The 15,247-nt window shown below is 42.0% G+C and overlaps 1 protein-coding gene across 2 annotated transcripts; it reads right to left on the reverse strand.

Annotated features, from left to right (window-relative positions):
* Positions 1 to 900: 900 nt before the first annotated feature.
* Positions 901 to 14,696, reverse strand: surf6 (surfeit 6). 2 transcript variants are annotated; one of them, XM_059944682.1, is made up of 5 exons: positions 14,552 to 14,696; positions 14,296 to 14,434; positions 9,985 to 10,146; positions 9,774 to 9,859; positions 901 to 4,825 (listed from the first exon to the last, which is right to left on the reverse strand). In XM_059944682.1, the coding sequence occupies exons 2-5, from the start codon at positions 14,393 to 14,395 to the stop codon at positions 4,142 to 4,144; spliced, it is 1,032 nt and encodes a 343-aa protein (XP_059800665.1). In that variant the 5' UTR covers positions 14,396 to 14,434; positions 14,552 to 14,696; the 3' UTR covers positions 901 to 4,141. The 2 variants fall into 2 exon arrangements, with proteins under 2 accessions (XP_059800665.1, XP_059800664.1); XM_059944681.1 differs by having other exon boundaries at positions 2,352 to 4,825; positions 9,774 to 9,862; positions 14,552 to 14,693.
* Positions 14,697 to 15,247: the final 551 nt, after the last annotated feature.

Raw genomic sequence — 15,247 nt, forward strand, 5'->3', positions numbered from 1 at the left:
GCCCCATAGTGCTTGGAAGTGACTGTAAACATCTTCCCAGAATATTTATTTGTTTAGCAATACAGCACAGTTTGGGGACTTCCGGCCCTCTAAGCTTATCCAGCAACCCCTTACAAGACCAATTAACCCTAATCTAATCACGGGACAATTTATAATGACCAATTAATCTATCCAGTCCACCTTTGGACTGAGGGAGAAAGTCGGAGGACCTGGAGAAAACCCCTGCATTCCACAGGGAAGATGTGCAGAGACTCTACTTGGAACAGCACCAGAATTGAACTCCAAACTCTGTAACGCCTCGAGCTGTAATGGTGTCACACTACCATGGTATCAATATATTCACTGACTCCATCGATGGGTAGAGAATTCCAGAGTTAGAATGAATGAGTGCTTTTTAGGTTGGGGGCATGTAATTACTGGAGCCATCCCAGAGTTTGGTTCTTGGTCCCCAGTTGTTTCCTATTTGAAATAATGAGCTGGAGGGCTTCCAAGTTTGCTGATGATATTAAAGTAGATGGAAGGTCATGCTGAGACATCATGATAGAATGAGTGTGTTAAAAACCTTGCAAGTAGATTTTAATGTGGGCAAGTGTGTGGTCATATGTTTTGGTAAAACAACAGCAGAATGTGATTTCAATGGAAAGAGACTGCTTATGACTGAAGTTGAGAGAGATCTAGGTGTTCCAATGCATGAATCTCAAAACGTTAGCAGCAGAACTGGTGACCATCTGGGCTACGCTCTCCTCTCGCAGCTGCTAATGGGAAGGACATACAGGAGTCTTATGGCCCACGCTACACACATGGTCAATTCTTATTACTACAATGCTAAAGGGATAGAAACCAGTTTCAGGAAGTTATGATCAATCAACCATCAGGCACTTGAACCAGACTGAATAACTTTATTCATCCCAACATTGAACTGATTCTATAACATGTGGACTTACATTCAAGGATTCTACAAGTCATGTTCTCATTATTTATTACTTTTTTTCTTTTCTGCATTTGCACAATCTATCTTTTGCAGATTGGTTGTCAGTCTTTGTTGTGTGCAGTTTTTCATTTATTCTATTGTGTTTCTTTGTATTAACTGACATGAATCTCAGACATATATGTACTATATGACATATATGTACTTTAACAATTTACTTTGAACTTTAAATAAAAAGACAAATAACATATCCACTTCTACTGCAAAGGAATTGATGCTCTAAGAACAGGGAAATTTTGTTAGCTGTACAGAGTGTTGGCAAGACTACATTTAGAATATTCTGATCAGTGTTGGTCCCCATACCTAAATAAAAAACAAAATTGCAGTAAGTCCGAAGGAGATTCACCAGACTAACTTCTGAGAGTAGGTGCTCAAGAGATTCTTGGAGTTTAGAAAAATACGTAGTGACCTTATTCAAACATATAAGGTCCTAAGAACATATGACAGGATAAAAGTTGAAATATTTTCACCAGTGGGAAAGTTATGACCAAGATCAAAAATAAGTTGTTGATCATTTAAAACTGCATGGAGAATTTTTTTCTCTGAGGTAGTGTATCTCCAGAATTCTCTTGCACCAAGGAGACCAGATTGTTATTATTTAAGGTGGAGATAGAGGACTATTTGAAATGAATTGAGTGTTATGGGTAACTGGCACAGAAGAATTGAGGCAATTATTGATCAACCATTATGATATTGAATAGCAGGGAAAACTTGAGGAGGCAAGGAGTCCATGTCTGCTCCTATTTTCCTGTATTCAATTTATTACCCCCTCAAGGAACTCCAACAATGTTAGGAATTAAGTAACCAAGCAATCTGAAATGAATTAGATGAGACACCCAACTGTTAAAATAGAGGATAACTTACTTTAACAGTTAAAGCAGATTTTCACATACTTAGCAACTATTTCATTTACTGCATGCAGGTTTAAGATATAGTTAATCATAATAGAGGACAGTGAGGATTTAAAAAGGGTCACTTTAGAAATTTACCGACAATTTGAGAAATGTTCTGCCGTGTTGCAAAAAGATTTACACGTAATAAAATGACAACAGCTATGTGAACTAATCAGACTATGTTGGCATTTGCATTATTTGATTCATACCTTGCACATTTCCCTTAGGGTTACTATAAACTGAAGATCAGTCTCCTACAGATGACTGAGGCGAACATCATATATAATTTAAATGAGGAAAAAAGGCAGCTTAACTATGCAACATCATCAAAGATGAAAGGTATTTGTTACATTTGTGGACATTAAGGTAAAGTTAGCAACTTTGCGCTCATCTCAGTTTGGCATCACAACAGATAATCTGCAATTTTCCTTTATAAATACAGAAAAGCTTTTCGACTCAAGAAAAAAATACAGCAAACTTGAAAGTTCTGATTTTAACACATTGCCACCTTTATTTATTCATTAGATTTCCCACTTTTCCTCATTTAAAAACTAGGCCTGTTTCTTGAATAGGATAATTTAAAGTTCAAGAATTACGAATTGAGACAAATCAATTAGTTAAAGTTTCTATAATTAACTTTCACCAATCTTTCTTTCTAATCCTCATGCAATTAATGTATCATGAATATGTTCTGAAAAGCTATCTCTTCATTTGATTCCTGAATTGTACTTTTTTTAAAACTACACATCATTATGCACCACATATACAAAGATATGTGCACTTTCCTGAAATGTGGTGAACTGTGAAATGTGCTCTTAGAACCATGCCTCCCTAGACAGACTTTCATAACTTTTAATATTCCATCTCACTCTATTGATACAAGTTATTGATGAACCGAACTACTGATTAAACAATTAAAGAGATTTTGATCAGAACTTTTAAACAGAGTTTGTCATTCACCAGCTTACTTTCTGGCAGACCTATTTTACTAAATGCCCAAAGCCAAAGCTCTTTTGTCATGTTTCCATGACATTTGGATACATTTAAAAAATCAGAGGGCTATGGGTAAGCCTAGGTAACTCCTAAGGTAAGTACATGTTTGGCACAGCTTTGTGGGCCGAAGGGCCTGTATTGTGCTGTAGGTTTTCTGTTTTTAAGCTTAGGAGCTGACATAAACACATGTCCATTATAGAAGCACAACTAGTAACAAAATAAGACAATTGTAGCTATATGAAACCAAATACAGAAGCCAATACATTAAAAACTAGTCATCGTTAGGGGATACCAGAAAAATACTCCACATGCCTTTATAATATTGACACAGGATTTGACGTTGCACAAGTGTAGTGATGCAATCACTCGAGCCGAGTATGATGTTCTCCTGAGGTGAGTGAGTCCTTAAGTGGCTGTAGAGGTCGATCTGGGATCCACATATTCTGGTGCAGTGTGGGCAAGAGGTGGCTGTGGTTAAGTTAATGTTTTGGTGATTTGGCTATTCCACAAGTGATAACTTCCTATCACAGACACAATAGTCAACAAATTCAGCCAAATATGTTAATTTTTTTTCTCTCTGCATGCTCTGGTCTGAACAACAGGAAGATTTGAAATGTGAATGTTTTTGGAAGTAATTCTGAGAGGTAATGTCTTTTTCTCCCCCCAAAAGATTCCATCTTCTAAACAAAAAATAATATGAACATTTAAAGACTTTAAAATATGGCACCAGTTTGGTAGCAACTTACTAAATTAAAATAAAACAATTATTAACTGCATTAGAAACTTTATTTTGCTTTCATGTCTTCTAGAACAAGTTACAAATTACATTTAAATGCAGAGAAATTTCCAATGTGCCATCTTAAGATTCACTTTTTGAAAATAAAACCACAATCCATTATCAGTTGTGTTTACTACAGTGAGCAAGAATTAATTTATCGCTCAATGATTAACTGCGGAAGAAAGCAAACTTCCCATTTAAGGCAGTGGATGTTAATTTTCAACTGTTCTGCTCTCCCCTAAAATACTGACTCTTTTTTGGAGGACAATCCCAAGGATTTTGGCTACCTAAAAAATTAATCTTAATTAAAAAGTAAAGTTGTTCAGAAAAACAAACAACATCAAGTCCTTCCTTTAATACAGTGAAAAAGTATGGAACAAAAATTGCTGTGTACCAAGTACTACTAAAAAATTTGAAATTTGAAATGCTGTGGGACTGGTATATTACACTTCTTATATTTCTGTGCAATTTGAAATTTAGTTATCCTCCTCAAAGATTTACTTTCTTCAAATCTTCAGGAAGTATACGTCCCTTCTTTCTTGCCTTGTTTTTTCTTCGCTCTATTACAGCCTCTTTCTTTCTCTTTAAGTTTGTTTTTCTTCTATCTTGGCGTTGCTGCATCTTCTCAACAACATGCTCGGTTCGCTTTTCCCAGCGTTTCTGTCGCTGGGATTTGAGTTTTTCCTTTCTTTTTAATGAAGCCTTTAACATTTCTTCATTGTCCTTAATTTTTAGACCTTCAGCTTTGTACAGAATGTTGGTCCACTTCATTTTTGTTTCTACTTTCTTTGCTTTATTTTCATCTTTACTTTTTAATTCTTCAATCTTATTCTTATGGGCCTCCAACCTAGACAAAAGTTGTTTGTAGTTTCTGCCAGTCAAAGGTGTAATGCCACCTTTAATGCTCCTTTTCTTCTCTTTCTTTTTTTGTTTCTTGTCTTTAATTGCTTCACTAGTCACTTCCACTTTGTTGAAGATGATGTCAGTTTCTACTTTCTCAACTTTGTCTTTCTTCTCTCCATTTTGAGTTGTCACTGCATTGCTCGCCTGAACAGTATTCTCTTGTTTCTTCATTTGTAATTCCTTCCTTTTCCGTTTCTTCCTTTCCCTTTCCTGCTTTCTCCTCAGACGTTTTTTCTCTAGTTCTTCAGATGACAAGCCTTTTTGGTTACCCTGAAAAGAAGCAAGAAACAATAAAAGGGAAAAGGTGATAAAGGGACATCTTTGAGTAATGATTGGCATAAATCACTACGTGACCCAATACTTATAATTGCTGTTTGCAACTTAAAAGTAAGTACTTTCAATCCCTTAGTGCCAATTCATTCCATTATAACTTCTCAACTTAACTAGGTCCTTACCTTCCCCTCCCAAGTTTCCAGTCAATGGATCACCTTTCACTTCTCTGCTAGCTGCAACAAGATTCCAGCGCGCACGTGCGTACACACACACACACACACATATGACAGCATGTAAACCGATTCTTCACCTTATTTACGCCATGCTGACCTGGTCATTTGCCTAATCCCATCTACTTCGATAATATCCAACACCACCCCCACCCCCGCCCCCGCCATGACTCGCTCATCCATATAGGTATCCAAACTTTTCTTAAGTATTACAACTACAACCTCCAGCGGCAGCTTATTCCACACTCTGAGAGAGGAAGTTCCAAGTGAGAAGGAATCACTCTTCACAGAGACCGGCGAATCTCTGGATTTCTCCATCCCAGAAGGTTGTGGTATCTGATCACTGGAGGTATCTAAAGAGGGCACGGATACATGTTGAATGGTGAGGGGACTGAGCGTTCAGGGAGATATCTAACTCCTTTCAGTCTGAAGGGACTGCATCCCCTGTGACTTCCTCACACGCTCTTCTGCTTCCGCTCACCACTCATCACTGCATGCCATATTTCCATGCAATTGGAAAAGGTGCAATGCCTGTTCTTTCACTCCTCTTCTTACTATCCAGGGACCTAACAAGTACTTCCATCTGAAGCCGTTCACTTACTCTTCTCTCAAACTAGAGCAATAGACAATAGGTGCAGGAGTAGCCCATTCGGCTCTTTTCATTCACTGTGATCATGGCTGATCATCCAAAATCAGTACCCCGTTCCTGCCTTCTCCCTATATCCCTTGACTCCGCTATCTTTAAGAGCTCTATCTAACTCTTTCTTGAAAGTATCCAGAGAACTGGCCTCCACTACCTTCTGAGGCAGAGCATTCCACAGATCCACAACTCTCTGGGTGAAAAAGTTTTTCCTCAACTCCGTTCTAAATGATCTACCCCTTATTCTTAAACTGTGGCCTCTGGTTCCGGACTCCCCCAACATCGGGAACATGTTTCCTGCCTTTACCGTGTCCAATCCCTTAAAAATCTTATATGTTTCAATCAGATCCCCTCTCATCCTTCTAAATTCCAGTGTATACAAGCCCAGTCATTCAAATCTTTCAACATATGACAGTCCCACCATCCTGGGAATTAACCTTGTGAACCTACACTGTACTCCCTCAATAGCAAGAATGTCCTTCCTCAAATTTGGAGACCAAAACAGAACACAATACTCCAGGTGTGGTCTCACCAGGGTCCTGTACAACTGCAGAAAGACCTCTTTGCTTCTATACTCAACTCCCCTTGTTATGAAGGCCAACATACCATTAGCTTTCTTCACTGCCTGCTGTACCTGCAGCTTACTTTTAGTGACTGATGAACAAGGACATGTAGATCTCATTGTACTTCCCGTTTTCCTAACTTGACACCATTTAGATAGTAATCTGCCTTCCTGTTCTTGCCACCAAAGTAGATAACTTCACATTTATCCACACTAAACTGCATCTGCCCACTCAGCCAACCTGTCCAAGTCACCCTGCATTCTCCTAACATCCTCCTCATATTTCACGCTGCCACCCAGCTTTGTGTCATCTGCAAATTTGCTAATGTTACTTTTAATCCCTTCATCTAAATCATTAATGTATATTGTAAATAGCTGTGGTCCCAGCACCAAGCCTTGCGGTGCCCCACTACTCACTGCCTGCCATTCTGAACAGGACCTATTAATCCCTACTCTTTGTATGCTGCCTGCCAACCAAATTTCTATCCACATCAGTACCCTACCCCCAATACTTTGTGTTCTAATCTCCTATGTGGGACCTTATCAAAGGCTTTCTGAAAATTCAGGTACACTACATCCACTGACTCTCCCTTGTCCATTTTCATAGTTACATCCTCAAAAAATTCCAGAAGATTAGTCAAGCATGATTTCCCCTTTGTAAATCCATGCTGACTCGGACCAATCCTGTTACTGCTATTCAAATGTGCCGCAATTTCATCTTTTATAATTGACTCTAGCATCTTCCCCACCACTGATGTCAGGCTAACTGGTCTATAATCCCCTGTTTTCTCTCTCCCTCCTTTCTTAAAAAGTGGGATAACATTAACTACCCTCCAATCCTCAGGAACTAATCCTGAATCTATAGAACATTGGAAATGCTTTTCTGTGTTTGTAATGTGGCTTCTACTGCACTGGAGAAACTCAGAGAAAGATTGGGTGCATCTGCATTCAGTCCACAGGGGTGATCCTGAGCTTCTGACTACCTACCACTTTAACTCACCATTCAACTACAACCCTTCTGACTGTGTCCTCCTGCACTATTACAAGGCCCAAATTCAAGCTTGAGCAACACTACATCTTTTATCTTGGCCCATTGCAGCCTTCTGCCCTTAGATCACCTGGACAACACAAACACCTACGTCAGGATGCTGTTCATTGACTACAGCTCAGCATTTAACACCACCATTCCTACAGTCCTGATCCATAAGCTACAGAACCTGGGCCTCTGTATCTCCCTCTGCAATTGTATTCTCAAATTCCTAACCGGAAGACCACAATCTGTGTGGATTGGTAACAATATCTCCTCCTCGCTGACGATCAAGCCTAGCCCACTGCTCTACTCTCTCTATACCCATGACTGTGTGGCTAGGCTCAAATGCCATCTATAAATTTGCTGATGATACAACCATTGTTGGCAGAATCTCAGATGGAAATGAGAGGGCGTACAGGAGCGAGGTACACCAGCTAGTTGAGTGGTGTTGCAGCAATGTCAGTAAGACCAAAGAGCAGATTGTGGACTTCAGAAAGGGTAGGATGAGGGAACACAATCCAATCCTCATAGAGGGATCATAAGTGGAGTGAATGAGCATTTTTAAGTTCCTTGGTGTCAAGATCTCTGAGGACCTAACCTGGTGACTATAAAAAAGGCAAGACAGCGGCTATATTTCAGTAGGATTTGAGATTTGGTTTGTCACCTAAAACACTCAAAAACTTCTACAGATGTACTGTGGAGATCATTCTGACAGGTTGCATCACTGCTAGGATTGAAAGAAGCTACAGAAAGTCATAAAAATAGTCAGATCCATCATGGGTAATAGTCTCCATAGTATCCAAGACATCTTCAAGGAGTGGTGCCTCAGAAAGGTGGGCGTCCATTATTAAGGACCCCCATAGCCCAGGATATGCCCTCTTCTCATTGTTACCATCAGAAAGGAAGTACAGAAGCCTGAAGGCACACACGCAATAATTCAGGTACACTCGCCCCCCCACCCCCTCATCATTTGATTTCTAAATGAACATTGAACACATGAACACTACATCACTTCTTAAAAATTATTTTTGCACCATTTTAAATTTAACTATTCAATGTATGCATATATACTTATAGTAATTAGTATTTATTTTTTTCTATACCATCATCTACTGCATTGTACTGCTGCCGCTGTCAACAAATTTCATGACATAGGGAGGACGTGGAAGCATTGGAAAGGGTACAGAGGAGATTTACCAGGATGCTGCCTGCTTTAGAGAGTATGGATTATGATCAGAGATTAAGGGAGCTAGGGCTTTACTCTTTGGAGAGGAGGATGAGGAGACATGATAGAGGCATACAAGATATTAAGAGGAATAGACGGAGTGGACCGCCAGCGCCTCTTCCCCAGGGCACCACTGCTCAGTACAAGAGGACATGGCTTTAAGGTAAGGGGAGGGAAGTTCAAGGGGGATATCAGAGAAAGGTTTTTCACTCAGAGAGTGGTTAGTGCATGGAATGCACTGCCCGAATCTGTGGTGGAGACAGATACACTAGTGAAATTTAAGAGACTACTAGACAGGTATATGGAGGAATTTAAGGTGGGGGGGATATATGGGAGGCAGGGTTTGAGGGTCAGCACAACATTGTGGGTTGAAGGGCCTGTACTGTGCTGTACTATTCTATGTTTGTATGCCGGTGATATTAAACCTGATTCTGACTCTAATACTGAATTCTCCAACATTACATCGTTTACTATTTCTGTCTGCATCAGAACCAGACATTTCTGCCTTTCATTTTTGCTCAGCTTTTCTTTTTCTATTGGTAAAGACCAGCCTGCTAGCTATGTTCTACAGCCTTGCAAAGCATCGTACAGAAAAGAAGCAGAGTCTGATCCTAACTGTTAAATCAACTTATTTGGTCTCACGCTATCAGATATTCTCTTTCCCCCCCATCTTCTCTGCCACTGAAAAGTAAATCACTTTTGCTCTTTGACATGAAATATTACAGATAGCACTTGAGCTGTCAAGCGTTTCCAGCATTATCTACTTATATTTCAAACTTTCAGCACATGCAAATTTGGATTTTCCTAGCTTATCTGATCTTCACTTAATTATCAAAATTCTAATTAAATTTATTATCAAAGTAGATATACATCACCTTATACTACCTTGAGATTCATTTTCTTGCAATACATCTCTATCAAAGCATACTGTGAACTGCATCTCTTGCATTAACAACCAAAGCACCCAATGATGTGCTGGGGGCAGTCCATAAATATTGCCACATATTCCAATGCCAAGAATATTGAGAACACAAGCAGCATCAACAGAACAAGACAACAGCAGGCAAACAAGCCCCTTTCCCATCCACCCCTCACACACAGAGACAGGCCTCCAATCCCAGAACCTTTCTTTCCTTATGGCTGTAATTTTGCAGTCCCGGTTGTAGCTTAGTTAGAGCTTCTATTAAACATACATCAAAAGATTCTGCTCCCCCCCCCCACCCTTCAGTAAAATCTAAGGAATTTCAAAATATCGTACCTGCCCTTGACTTTCTTGAATTTTTTCATGCAGTCTCTGGCGTAGAATATTTACTGTTGAAAATGAACCCACGTCCATATCGTTGACTACTAAAAGCAAATCAGAAGTTGTGAATTATAATTGGCGCAGAGTGTAAGCTTTTCTGTGGAAAATATAGACAAAATCTCGGGGGAGAATAGGAATATGTTACTCAATGTTCGGGTTCTCACACCTCTTGGTCTTTGGTGGGTTTTGTTCTGTTTTGTTTCAGTTTGAGAAGTTTTGGGTTGTTCCCTGTTCAATGACGGAAGCACTCTTTTCTCCTTATTCTGCTGCTTTTTTCTCCTCTTCTTCTTAGGCAGTGCTGCATTTGCCAATCTCTCTCTTTTCGAAGCTGAAATGTAAACACAAGTGAAACTTTGTGGAATCAACAACACAATGATTAACAATATCACCTGGACATTACTGTAGATTAGATCCCAAACTCTGTCAAGTCTACAGAAACTAATTTCGTAGAAGTGTTACAACACTGGAAGATGATATTCAGCCATCAAACCTATACCAGTTCCTTATACACTAACATCTATCATTAGAATCTATCCAAATATACTTCTGTAGAGCGAATTCCCCAAAACTAACTGCTCTTTCAGCAAGGAAACAATTCCCCAACACATACAGTTCCATTTCCCAGCTTCTTCTCCAGTCTAATTTTCTGTATTAAAACCCAAACCAACTAACTTGCACATTTTGCAATCCAGCACATCTAACATGATTTTTCAAGTTCAGTTTATTGTCATTCAATGGTACACATGTATACTACCAAGCAAAACACTAAACTCCTCTCAGGCTTCAAGCCAGGTACAGGTCTCGATTATAACCAACGATTTGATGACGAACTCTGCCATCTTCATCAGGAATGTGCCTAGGCATGTCTAGTCCAGTGACATTTATACCCCCCCCCCCCCCACAGTCTGTCCCTCCTGATTGGTTAGTCTTCATCCAGTCAGGCTTCCACTCCCCCAATTTGTTTACAAATGAATTCTCATCCTTATTTAGAGTGATAGAGACCTTCATCTTTGTTAAAATTCTTCTCCTCTAGTTTTAGTTCCATGGCTTTCTTTTGCAGGTGGTCCCAAAAAACTGTTGCAGCACTGTAGTTTTGTGGCCATAGGATTGACCTCCATGACATAAAACTACTGTGCACCACCAATGGCATTGAAATAAAACTAGAAGAAAATAATTTTAACGAAGACAAAGGTCTTGCACTAAACAGAACTGAAATTTAGTTGTAAACAATGTGAGAGAGCGGAAGCCTGACTGGATGATGACTAACCAATCAGGAGGGACAGAGTACAGGGGTACTAAATACCACTGGGCTAGACATACCAGGCATCATGCTTGAAGAAGGTGGCAGAGTTTGTCATTGAAACATCAGTTATAATCTATACTTGTACGTGGCTGGAAGCCCAAGAAGAGTTTATTCAAAACATTCAAGTTAAAAAATAAACACAGTAATACTACCGGCACTTCGTGCATGATGAAACCTGGGAGGTGACAGGGAGTTTAGCAGCCTTACGGCCTAGGAAAAGAAGCTGTTTCACACCCTAACATACTTTGTCCTAAAGTGGTACCTACTGCCTGATGTTTGGGAGTCAAAGGGATTGTTGGACGGATGGGAGGGTTCACTGACATTGCTAAGGGCCCTGCGTATGCAGCGCTCCTGATAAATATCTCTGATGGGTGGAAGAGAGACCCCGATGACCATCTCGGCTGTCAGAAGCCTTGCAATTCCCATATCAGACAGTGATCCAGCTGGTCAGGACACTCTTGATGCTGCTGCTGTATCCACAATGGCCCACCGTCTGCGTCCCATTCAACCATCGCTACTATCCTGCCTGAACTACACCGGATTTTCATGATCTCAAACTCAAATCAATGTTTGATTCCAACATTTAAGAGAAGTTTGGATAAGTACATGGATGAGAGGGGTATGACAAGAACTATGGTCCAGGTGTGGGTCAATGGAACTAGCTGAATAATAGTTGGGCAAATCAGTATAGACAGGAAGGACAAAAAAATTCAATTCAGTTTAAGCTAAGTTTCCTTCTTTTTGAAAACTGGCTGTAAGCTTATAGTTGCTGAAGTCACTCAGTAGGTCAGGGAGCACCTGAAGAGAACTTACTCGACTATTTTCCTCAATAAATGCCACCTACCTTTATTTATTTAGTTCCAAAGTCTTGGTTGTTGCTCCACATTTGAGCATCTGCAATCTCTTGTGTTTCTTTGGCTATAAGTTTGTTTTCTCTTCCCATCATTTGCTACTGAATGTCAAGTAATTGCCTTTGCAACGAGGGGGGAGAACACATTGGACCTGGTTTACACAAACATCCCCGACGCGTACCAGGCAGAGCCCCACCCCCACCTCAGACCACATCTCTGTTTTGCTAATCCCAGCATACAGACCGCTCGTCAGGCGCTCCAGACCAGTTCAGAAGCAGGTGAGAACCTGGCCAGCAGGAGCCATCTCTGCTCTTCAAGACTGCTTTGAGCACACTGACTGGCACATGTTCAGGGAGGGTGCAACCGATGGCGACTCTACCAACTTAGAGGAGTACACAGCATCAGTGACTAGTTACATCAGCAAGTGCATTGATGTTGTTACTCTGTCCAAGACCATCACTATACGTGCCAACCAGAAGCCATGATGACCGCAGAGGTGCATGCGCTGCTGAGGTCCTGCGACTCCGCCTTCAGAGCAGGCAACAAGGCAGCTCGAACAACAGCAAGAGCTAAACTGTCCCGGGCCATCAGAGGGGCAAAGAGTGCACATGCCCAGTGAATCCACAGCCACTTCCAGGACAGTGGCGACACACAGCACATGTGGAAGGGCATCCGGGACATCACCAATTACAGGACAACATCACCTGACTGTGTAGGTGATGCCTCCCTCCCAAATGCGCTGAATAACTTCTAAGCCTAGTTTGAGGCAGAAAATGACGTGGCGGCGAGGAAGTCCATCCCTCCTATAAATGACCAAGTGCTGTGTCTCTCTGTGGCTGACGTGAGAAGAACCCTATGCAAGGTCAACCCACTGAAGGCTGCTGGACCAGACAACATCCCCGGTAGAGTGCTCAGAGGATGTGTAGACCAGCTAGCAGATGTTCTCACTGACATCTTCAACATCTCCCTGAGCAGCGCCATGATTCCAACGTGCTTCAAGGTCGCCACATCGTCCTCGTGCCAAAGAAGTCTTCAGTGTCTTGCCTAAATGACTACCGTCCCGTTGCACTTACATCTATCATCATGAAGTGTTTCGAGAGGCTCGTCATGCGGCATATCAAGACCCTGCTGCCCCCCTCACTGGACCCCCTGCAGTTTGCGTACCGTCCCAACCGCTCAACAGATGACACCATTGCCACCACCCTCCATCTGGCCCTAACCCACCTGGACAAAAAAAGACACATACGTTCAGATGCTGTTCATATACTTCAGTTCAGCATTCAACACAATCATCCTTCAGAAACTGATTGGAAAGCTGAGCCTACTGGGCCTCTCTCTGCAACTGGATCCTAGACTTCCTGACTGGGGGACCTCAGTCAGTCCAGATCGGGAGCAGCATCTCCAACACCATCACACTGAGCACGGGGACAGGGGCCCCCCAGGGCTGCGTGCTCAGTCCACTACTGTTCACTCTGCTGACCCATGGCTGTGCTGCAACACACAGCTCGAAGCACATCATCAAGTTCGCCAATGACATGACCGTGGTGGGTCTCATTAGCAAGAATGATGAATCAGCTTACAGAGAGGAGGTGCAGCAGCTAACGGACTGGTGCAGAGCCAACAACCTGTCTCTGAATGTGAACGAAACAAAAGAGATGGTTGTTGACTTCAGGAGGGCACACAGCGACCACTCCCTGCTGAACATCAACAGTTCCTCGGTAAAGATCATAAACAGCACCACATTTCTTGGTGTTCACCTGACAGAGAATCTCACCTGGTCCCTCAACACCAGCTCCATAGCAAAGAAAGCCCAGCAGTGTCTCTACTTTTTGTGAAGGCTGAGGAAAGTCCATCTCCCACTGCCCCCCCCCCCCCCATCCTCATCACATTCTACAGGGGTTGTATTGAGAGCATCCTGAACAACTGCATCACTGCCTGATTTGGAAATTGCACCATCTCGGATCGCAAGACCCTGCAGCGGATAGTGAGATCAGCTGAGAAGATCATCGGGGTCTCTCTTCCTGCCATCACGGACATTTAAACTACACGCTGCATCCACAAAGGAAACAGTATTATGAAGGACCTCATACAATCTCTTCTCCCTCCTGCCGTCTGGGAAAAGGCTCCAAAGCATTCGGGCTCTTACGACCAGACTGTATAACAGTTTCTTACGTAGTTCAGTCTAGTTTTTTGTACTGTGTCATGTAACATCGTGGTCCTGAAAAACGTTGTCTCATTTTTACTATGCACTGTACCAGCAGTTATGGTCGAAATGACAATAGAAGTTGACTTGACTAATATAACTTCGCAAACACATGCTTACCAAACTTTCGATTTCGTGCCTCCTGGCTCTGGACGGCACATACTTTGCTTCCTAAGCTCTGTATGTACTTGTCTTTCGCAGCAAGAGTCAAGGCATCCATCGTGAACTGCAATGTACTGAACCCGGGCTTACACAGTACCTGCGAGCGGAGGGAAGTAAATGCAATCAGTCGGCACACCGTCCCTTCATTGTACGTGATCGAAAGAGACCGAGAACGAGTCAAGTTTTTCGGAGTTAGAGTCTCAGGATCGCATACCTGCAGAGGCGCTCAGGCCCACGCTGCCCGCCCGCCCGCCGACGTCATCAACCTGCTGCTCGGGATGTCGCAGCCCGATGACGCCACGCCGGTGACGTTGATTGATCGCGCGGGATGAGGTCCATCCATGCAGGAAAACAATGTGGATGCTTCTGCATCGGGAGGTTTCCGTCCCGGGCTCCGCTGGTTTTGCTCGACCTCCTGACTTCCTCCAGCTGAGTGTTTCTGCTGCCGCTTTCTGGAATGGCATCCTTCAGGCATCTCCGCTCTCTATGCCGCCTTCACCCTGTGTCGGCTTGAATTATTGCTTTTCCCCACCGCTACTACTCGACTTGCCTGTTTCCAACATTTTCTGTTTTGATTTGTGAACAGATAAAGGTGTAATAAAATAAAGTAATACTCTTTCTAAACGGTTAAGTTCAATATTTAGTGACATTTTTGTCAGCATAATGGGGGAGAAAAATGTCCCATACAAAACGATCTAACCTTAACAGAAAGCGGCTGACTGCATCAGGCAGGAGGTACAAAAGCCTTAGGCCCCACACATCCAAGCTGAGGAAGAGTTATAACCCTCTACAGCCTGTGAAATAACTTTAATCACCACTACTCGGAACTGATTCTACAACCCACCACCTCACTTTCAAGGACTCTTTATAACTTACGTTCCCAATATTGTTTTTATTTGCAAAGCCTGTC

The sequence above is a fragment of the Hypanus sabinus genome, chromosome 19, assembly GCF_030144855.1.
Source record: "Hypanus sabinus isolate sHypSab1 chromosome 19, sHypSab1.hap1, whole genome shotgun sequence".
NCBI lineage: Eukaryota > Metazoa > Chordata > Chondrichthyes > Myliobatiformes > Dasyatidae > Hypanus > Hypanus sabinus.

Excerpts from the sequence above, each read along its gene's own strand:
- surf6 (XM_059944681.1), bottom strand. The coding sequence starts at position 14,395 with ATGGATGCCTTGACTCTTGCTGCGAAAGACAAGTACATACAGAGCTTA. Across the intron at positions 10,147-14,295 it reads GGCACGAAATCGAAAGTTTG|CTTCGAAAAGAGAGAGATTG; the intron begins GTAAGCATGTGT and ends TTTACATTTCAG. Across the intron at positions 4,826-9,773 it reads TTCAAGAAAGTCAAGGGCAG|GGTAACCAAAAAGGCTTGTC; the intron begins GTACGATATTTT and ends GCTTCTTTTCAG.